The sequence below is a fragment of the Cornus florida genome, unplaced genomic scaffold (genome assembly GCF_030987335.1).
Source record: "Cornus florida cultivar Cherokee Brave unplaced genomic scaffold, ASM3098733v1 CherokeeBrave_3.0.0_Hap2_Chr02, whole genome shotgun sequence".
Classification (NCBI taxonomy): Eukaryota; Viridiplantae; Streptophyta; class Magnoliopsida; order Cornales; family Cornaceae; genus Cornus; species Cornus florida.
The window spans coordinates 9701480-9710591 of NW_026775572.1; the positions used below are offsets into that span (position 1 = coordinate 9701480).

The window sequence follows — 9112 nt, forward strand, 5'->3', positions numbered from 1 at the left end:
CAAGCATGAAGAAGTGTGTGTTGTAGAAAAGTGCATTGACAATGAATTTGAAAAATATGAGTTTTTGCTTGGAAGTTCTAAGAGTTCATCTTCAAACTTGAATTCAAGAATTGTTGTTTCAAAACCAAGTGTTCCAAGGGCATGGAAGCCCAAGAGTTGTATAGACCAAGGACCATCAATGTCTTTTGAATCAAATCCAACGAGTTCTTTAGAGAACCATTTGTTGGGTGGGATTAAAAAATCCATTCACCCCGTTAAGGAGGGGATGCATAACAAGATATTTGATCCAGGCTAAAAGAGCCCAACGTCTTGCTAGAGACGTTAAAGACTAGGAATGATTCGTAGGGTTTACAACCCTATTCCTCCCTCATTTCTATTTTACCTTTCATTTCTTGCATCGTTTAGATATATTCTGGGTTTATACATATGGCTAGGAACTGTGATTGAGAATGCATGCACTTCAATTCTGAAAATAGGCATTTTGCACTTGTTAGATCGATTTCAAAAGAGGTTCGATCGATCGAACATCCATTCTTGCATCCAATCATCTCTTAGTCCCATCGATTGAGAATTTCCTACATATTTCAGCTCTCTGTGTATCGAGTGAACTTCAGTTCAGATCGATCTGAGTACTCCAAGATCAATCGAAAAATTCCTCAGATCGATTTTCATTCTATACTTAGAAATTTTTTTAAAACCCATGAAAAAAGGCCTCTCTGTGTATCGATAGAACTTGTTTGCAGGTTTTCACCTATTCGATCGATCGAAGTATCTTCCAGATCGATCTTGGAATGATCAATCTGTGTCCATTTATTGACTTTGACTTTGACTGCCCTTTTTGAATTTTGATTTATTTATAAAAAATAAAAAAAATCAAAAATACCATGTCATTTTGAGCTTAGATCGATCTTAGTTCTTTTCAGATTGATTTATATTCAATCGATATGAGATTTTTCATGATTGATCGAACATATCGGGATCAATTTTTTAAAATAGAAACCCTAGGGTCATTTGATCGATTTACATATCGATCTTGACTCTCATCGCCTCCCACAGCTACAACTCATCTTCCTAACCTCCGGCGAGTTTCCCAAGCTTCGAAATCTCATCTCCACCTCTCGATCTCATCTCATCTTCTTCATTTCCACTTCTCTCATTGAGTTTTGGTAAGTTTGGATTTTATATCCATTTTTGAGTTTCAATCTTTATGTTTTCGTGCTTTCCATGCTAGATCTGAGCTTCCATGATAGATTTGTTGCCATTTTTGATCTTTGAAGCATGTGTATATATATGTATATATATGTGTATATATATATTTGCATATTTTTTATTTTGATTTGATTTTGGGTGTCACGTGCCAAGATAAGTGACCATTCTTGTGTTATTGAGGTGTAGAGGTACCCACAAGCTTGCTTGGGTACCCCCTGTGTCATCAACGTCACAGATCTGTGACTTTTTGAATTTCTCACAGCAGTTCGATCGATCGAAGTTTTCTTAGATCGATCAGAGAAAGATCGATCGAACTTAGTCCTGATCGATCTGAGATAGATCGATCTCATATTATCCTAATCGATCGAACTTTACAGATTTGCGTAAGTGCACTTCACACACCATCCATAGTGTTCATGCTAGTTTCTTGATGCCTAATGCCTGTGTTTTCCACATTGGATGTATTCCATACTTACATTGTTTAGTATGTTTCACTTAGTCACTGTTTACTTTGCTTCGTTATCACTTGCGTAGATTCATGTCAATTATTCTGAGTTATCTATCTTACTTGACATACATGTTTCTATATACTGTGTTTCAATTCTCTATTAACTGTTAATGTCTTATTTTGCAAGTGTTTCTTTTCTGTTTTGCAGGTCATGACACGGGTTAAGACAGTCGCCCGTTGATAGTATCCGAGGAGGGCGCGACAGCGTGTAGAGGAGCCTAGAGAGCCTTCTCATGCCCAGGATCCAGCTTAGTCTGATCGCTCTACCTCTACTACTTCTACATCTTCATCCCATTCCGATGAGGATAAACATATATCTTCTCCTTCTCCACCATCGGCACATCCTGGCCAGGTCCGAGACTGACCTGTCTGGAAGTTCAGATGCCTTTCTATGTCCTATGAGTTAGTATTTGATATAGCTTTCTTCTCCTGGTCAGTCTTGACCAGGGCAGCTTTCGATGACATTAAGCAGCGTGGCATTCTAGCCATTCTGGCACCAGTTACTTATCCAATTTTCCCGCGGCTTGTTTGGATGTTCTTCCAGAACCTCCAGCCGGCCCCGGGTAATCTGTTAGAGCTACGGACTACCATTGATGGCCACCCTATCATCATCACTGTCGATACTTTGGCCACTTCTTCTCGGTGCCCCCATGTCTGCCCTCTTGGTCTTGAGTATCCTGTTCTGAGGAGGCCTTCTGATGCAGACATGGCCGTTGCCCTCACTGGCCATTATGCAGCTGGCGAAACTTTCACCACCCGGACTTATCTACCCGACGACCTATGTTTTTTCGATTTGGTCTTCTACCGAAATATATTTATGGCGGGGTATAAGATCCAGAGGCATTTTGACTTTCTGGCAGCTCTCTATGCTTTCTATACTAGGCAATGGTTCTCTATTTTGGCACTCTACTGGAATGTCTGTTAGGCGCTGAATGTTATACATTTTAGCCCCTTTATTTGCATGTTTTGTTCACTCAATAATAGTTTATTTGTGATTTTACATTGTTTTATTATTTTTATTTATGTCAGGGCTTTAATTATAAAATCAGTCAAGACCAGTAATTCTGAGCTTTACAAGATGACTTTTCGTGGGATCGAGCAATGTTGAAGATTCAAATCTAATTATATTTAGAAAATAGTCCAAAAGAAGCCACAAGTTGATAAGAATGGAAAGAAGAAGAAAAAGAAAACTCCTTCTCCAAAAAGGAAACTTTCGCCAAAGTTGGTAACTTAGAACCCGTTTTGGTAATTTGGCTGTATCTCTCTTCTCGAGCATCAAAACAACTAAATTATTGCGAAGGTTGATAGGAAATTCGAAGAGCTACAATTTTGTGTTTCACGAGCTTTCCCTAAAATAGCTGTTTACCTTATCAAAATTGGCTTAGAAGTCTACACGAATTTTAGGAGTCCTTATTCGACAGAATTTCTATGTATGTCTCCTATATGAAAAAGGGAACTTTAGGGCTGATCTTTTATTATTTAAAGGGGGTCCTCTACAACATTGAGGGATGATACAGAGGAACTTGAGACCGAGATCAGAGAGGAGCATTCAGAAGAAGGAAGGGATCAATCCATGGTGGTGAAGATGTCTTACTCAACTATGAAGAATTCCACCCCAATCATGCTTGGCTAAACGCTTTGCTAGTGTTGTGATGTAGCCCTAGCTTAGCACACTGGTTTGATTGTATTTAATTATTGGAGAATAATTTTTATCATGCATGATTGTGTAATTTATAAGGTTTTTAAATGACCTTTCAATAAGAATCGGTTTTAAAGTTTTAATTCAATTACAAATATTTTTCTATCTTGTCTTAGGTATTTTAATCTTGTAATTGAACACAACTCATTCACTTCTTGTAGTTATAAATGAGATGATTACACAATAGTTCTTATCTGAATATAATGTTAGAGATTTGATGGATTATGCCTAGAAAAGATAGACCATGCTACACCCTAGAGTAAAGTAGACAGGTAGATGGTTTATACCAATCGAAGATAGTCCATGCTTAGCTTTAAATTATATTATTTTCCAGCTGAATTAATATGTGCTTGTAGCCATGATTAATTCCCTGTGCATGTTATATGATATATCTCCAATAAATTGATGTAATTGACTAGTAGTGCGATGTTAGTGGTGAAATCATACCTCTAGTTCTCTCTCTCTATTTTCTACATCATATTTGATCATTGTTCTTTAGTTTATTTCATTTTTCTACTTAGTTAATTTAGAATTAATCATCACAATTTGATTATCCTACTTTCAAGTTAATTTTGGAATTTAAGAAATCTGTTGACAAACTTAATTTACACAAGTCCCTTGGGTACGACACCCTTACAAGTAAACCCTATCTGCAAAGATTCGTGCACTTGCGAGTGGTACATATAAATCTCACAACAGTGTCATGATGAAGCTATACACAAATTATATCAGCCAGGCTAAGCCCAAACAGGCTAAGTATCTCCCCTTTGCTCATCTCATTACTCAGATCCTCCGGGACCAGTGCTACCCTTTCTATCTACAGGAGCGTTTTGAGTTAGAAGCTTGCCACTACGGCAAGAAGGACTGGAATAAAAGTTACAATTCTCTTATTAAGAGCTTGGAGGAGGACGCTATCTTAGCCGCAAAGGAGGCTGTAAAGGCTGAGGTGGCAGAAAGAGTAGCAGCAGCAGCGGACGATCTAGCAGATGCACCGGCGGCTACAGTACATATGGAGATAGACCTTGAGCAGCAGCCTCCAGCAGAGGAGCTACCACATCACTCTCTAGTTGGGTCGCCACTTTATTCCCAGGAGCAGACTCAGGATGTACCACAGTTTCATGTTCCAGTTATTCCTGAGGCTCCAGTTCTGACACCCGGGTTAGGAGAGTGTGTCCAGGCATTAGAGGATGCAATAGTTTCCTTCAGAGCAGTCATTTCTACTCTATGTACAGATGTCTTAGCTGTGCTGCATGACATATTTAGAGATATCCGGGGATCACGCCCCGCTTGCCCTACCTCCTCTGCTTGATTTCTCTATCTCTTTACTCTCCTCACTTGATATATCTGTGATATATTTTTATTACATTGCTACTGATATGATATTTTTGTGGCCAGTCTGTCGGCCAAGACACTGTGATACACCATCTACTGTTTATTATTTTTCTTTCTATACATGTTATCTTTTGGATGTCATTTCTTATATTGATATATTTGTCTGTGATTGACTCCATTATCAGGTGCATCCTAGTGATTTCAATGAGAAAGTGTTGCCCAAAATTTTTCTGGACCATCCTTTTTTCTCTCTCCTTCATTCATTTCTTATCCCATTTACACTTGCATGTCCACTGTGCACTGTTATTATCCCTTTTGTTATCTGATGAGTTTTATCCAAGCGCCATCTTTTTAGGACTGCAGTTAATTCCAAGTTTGGGGGGGGGGGGGGGGGTTATACCACCCACTTTGGATATTTGTGTCCCGGCTATTCTTTGCCTTAGTTACACTGGGATACTCTATCCTTTTGTTTTCTTTGCACATTGAGGACACTATGCCATTTAAGTTTGCAGGTAATGGGTGTTAATTACAATATTTGCTTTCAATTCAAAATTTTAAGTATGACTTGTATATTTGAGGGATTTTCTATGATTGGTCCATAACTAGCTATGATTTTGATCTTTTGAGAACTATATTGCTTAAAATTTAAAAATTGCTTGACTTGAGAGTCCAATACTCCTTGTATGCCTTGTGAATGTCATTTAGGAGTAAATTTTTAAAAAAATTGATATCTTGCTTGCACTTGTGGTCCACATCATCCTGATTTTTTTTATTGTTTTGAAATTCACTCTAGGATTCTACGCTAGCACAGACACACACTAGCATTAATTTGTGGGGTACATGCTTTGTTGATTATTGAATTGGTTATATCCTAATTGAGCTACTAGTGCATTGAAGGCTTTCATCTTGATAAAAGTGGATAACAAACCCTTTTCATTGAGTAGCTGGGATTCTAGCCTCATCAAGTGCTGAACTTCTCGCGCCGAAAGGTGGAGGGCCTAAACTCTAGGTTAATAACTTGACAAAAAAAAAAGAAAAAAAAGAAGAAAAGTTGTTGCAAAAGTAAATAAAAATTGAGGACTTCTCCCAAAAGGTGAGAAGTCGGAAATGATTAGATGGAGGTTATTTTGATTTGTAACCTAGTTGATTTGAGCTTGTAAGTTCTTAGGGGTGTTTGAATACCTAGTGCCCTAAAGCCGTCTAGTTTGGGAGTCATTGACCTATTGTTCGACCTCATGGATTGCTAGAAAGCTTAATAGATCATTACATTGCACTGTGCTTCCATCTTTGATCCTTAGGGATAGAAAAAAAAAAATCAAGTGAAAAGAAGAAGCGCACCTAGATCAATAAAACTTTAATAAAATGTCCACTTTTTGTTTTGATGATCGATACTAGATTTGTGTGCTATTTTGAGGGTAAGGATGTGATCATTTCTTTAGTTGGCTTAGATAGTAACATATTTGATGCTGGTCCACTCAAAAAGGATTCTAGAGTTGTTTTCATTTGCATGATTATTTTCTTGATGTGTGGAGGACCATACTTGCTTGCTTGATGTTAAAATTTTGGGAGTGTAGACACTAAAATTTTAGTGGACTTTGATTTGGACAAATGAACCCTTTAAATATGGGCCTAATGTTTAATTAAGTTATTTAATTGGCCCAAGTTTGATCCACTTAAATTATTTAATTAAGGCCGGTCCAGATGGTTAAATAAAAAAAGAATAATTATTCATAATAAAATATATTTGGAATAATTATTTTTAAGAATAATTATCATAATATAACCGGCTCGGCCCAATTATGATATTTTCCTTATCAAAGAGGACATGTGTCATCATCTTATGGATCCATGAAGCCTATAAATAGAGGCTAGAGGAAGGGAGAAGGGGACACAAATTCAGAGTCCAGAAATCCAGAGATTCAAAATTCAGAAGTCCAGAGACTCAGAAGTCAGAGACACAAATTCAGAATCCAAACCCAAAAGTGAAGAACATCAAGCACATCCAACAATGTGCCGTTCTTCATCAAATCCCACGATGATCAATAACAAGCACATCCAACGACGTGCCATTTTTCATCAAATTCCAAGGTGATTCAAGAACAAGCTTGTGTAGCCTTTGGATCCAACCAACCAAAAAGGAGATCGAATCAGAGGACCATTCTTTTTGTAAAAGATATCACAAAGGATTGTACTCCAAATATTTCTAATTTAATAAATTATTATTTTGCTTATATTTTGTCTTTATTGCAGAGTACAAAATTTGTGTGTCCAAATTTCTAGCACGCCCAGTGGGATATTCTTTGCCTCTCATCTCTTTCTCCTACCATCAAGTTTCTTTTCTGTCAGATTCTATGGCTCCCCCTAAGGCTCAGACAGATAAAAAAGCCCCAAAGAACATCGCTGTTGCAAAGGTCGACGCCAAAGCCACCGTGAAAAGTGGCACGAAGGCTAAAGCAAGTGATGGAAGTACCTTGGTGGGCCCTATGACACGTAGCAAGTCCCAGGCAATCGCGTCATCCAAATATCAGCAAAACTTGGTGAAAACCACTCCTGCAAAGCCGGCAAACGTGAAAACCCAACATGTCAAGAACCCTGACGTTGTTCCAGAGGAGATTCTGCCACCAGATTCACTTAATTCCATCCATGATGCTCGCTCTAGTGTCGGTTCACCCCCTGAGTCACCACGTCAGACTTCGGAGCATTCAATCACTTTAAGAACCGTTGACTCTCAAGGCATATCATACTCAGATGTGGTCGCTGCTATGATGACTGGAGCTGCCACGGTGGAGGAACAACTAGTAACTATGTCTCGTGCCATTGAGAACCTCACAAAGACTGTTGAAGAGAAGGACTTACAAATCGTTACGCTGATGAACGAATTGGAAGTTCAGACCTTCGGTTAATCACCAGTACAATCTAGGCATCCTACATCTTCCACAGCACCACCAACTGGGAATCGTGCAACTTTCTCACCACCACCATCTGGGAATCCTACGTCTTCCACAGTAATGCCGACGAAGAATCCTAATTCTACCGCACAAGGTACTCGCATGGAAGACCCCAAACAGACACCGGTGATAGAACAGGCGGTTAGTCAAAATTAGATGCCAGTAACAGAACAGGCAGCTAGGCAAACCAGTCACGCTTCTTCAGTCTCTTCATTATCTGTCGCACAATTACAAGATATGATAGCGAATACAATCCGAGCCCAATATGGAGCATCTTACAGAGCACTCTCATGTACTCAAAACCCTATACAAAGAGAATCGACAGTATGAGGATGCATGTAGGATACCAACCTCTGAAGATTCAACAATTTAATGGAAAAGGTAACCCCAAGCAACACATTGCCCATTTTGTTGAGACTTGTAACAATGCCGGAATAGAGGGGGACTTACTAGTTAAACATTTTGTCCGCTCCTTTAAAGGAAACGCGTTCGAGTGGTACACCGACCTGAAGTTAGAGTCAATTGATAGTTGGGACCAAATGGAACGAGAATTCTTGAACAGGTTTTATAGCACTCATCGTACTGTTAGTATGATAGAGTTGACTAACACGAAACAATGGAAGGATGAGCCTGTAATCGACTACATTAATCGGTGGAGGGCACTCAGTTTTAACTGCAAGGACCGATTGTCAGAAATCTCTGCTGTGGAGATATGTATGCAGGGAATGCATTGGGGCCTTCTTTACATTCTACAAGGAATAAAACCTCGCACATTTGAAGAATTGGCAACACGTACCCATGACATGGAGATCAGTATGAAATCCCATGAAGGTAAAAGTCCCATGGCCATAGAACCACGCAAGGATAAGAAAGACTGGAAGAAGGGCGATAAGTCGTCAAAGACCGTTGCTAAAGATTCCATGGCTATCTCAACCACCCCAATCAAGATATCTATTAAAGATGATAAAAAGGATGATAAAAAGCCTCACTAGTTTCAAGAGAGGGAAAGACAGCGTCCTACGCTAAAGGAGTTAGAGAAGAAGGAATACCCCTTCCCTGATTCCGATGTCCCTGGCATCTTGGAATGTTTACTCGAAAGTAAAGTTATAGAACTCCCTGAATACAAACGCCCTCAAGAGATGGGATGTGTCAATGATCCAAAATACTGCAAATACCATCGTATTGTCAGTCATCTAATTGAGAAGTGTTTTATCTTCAAGGAGGTGGTGATGAATCTGGCAAAATAAGGAAAAATCTTGTGGGACACGGACGAAGTTATAACTTCAAATCATACTACTGCTACTGTGACAACCTCTGTTATGGGGAGTGCTCGTTCTCAACCTTTAATTTCTGAGGTATATTGCACAACCATCCAGTTTGGCTCATTAGAACCAATTCTCATCTCTCTTGGCAAAG

At 39.0% G+C, this 9112-nt stretch overlaps 1 protein-coding gene across 1 annotated transcript; it reads left to right on the forward strand.

Moving 5' to 3' along the window:
* The first annotated feature begins 7099 nt into the window (after positions 1-7099).
* On the forward strand, positions 7100-8688 carry LOC132295624 (uncharacterized). The gene is made up of 3 exons (XM_059793934.1): positions 7100-7481; positions 7659-7837; positions 8419-8688. The coding sequence occupies exons 1-3, from the start codon at positions 7100-7102 to the stop codon at positions 8686-8688; spliced, it is 831 nt and encodes a 276-aa protein (XP_059649917.1).
* The last annotated feature ends 424 nt before the right edge of the window (positions 8689-9112 follow it).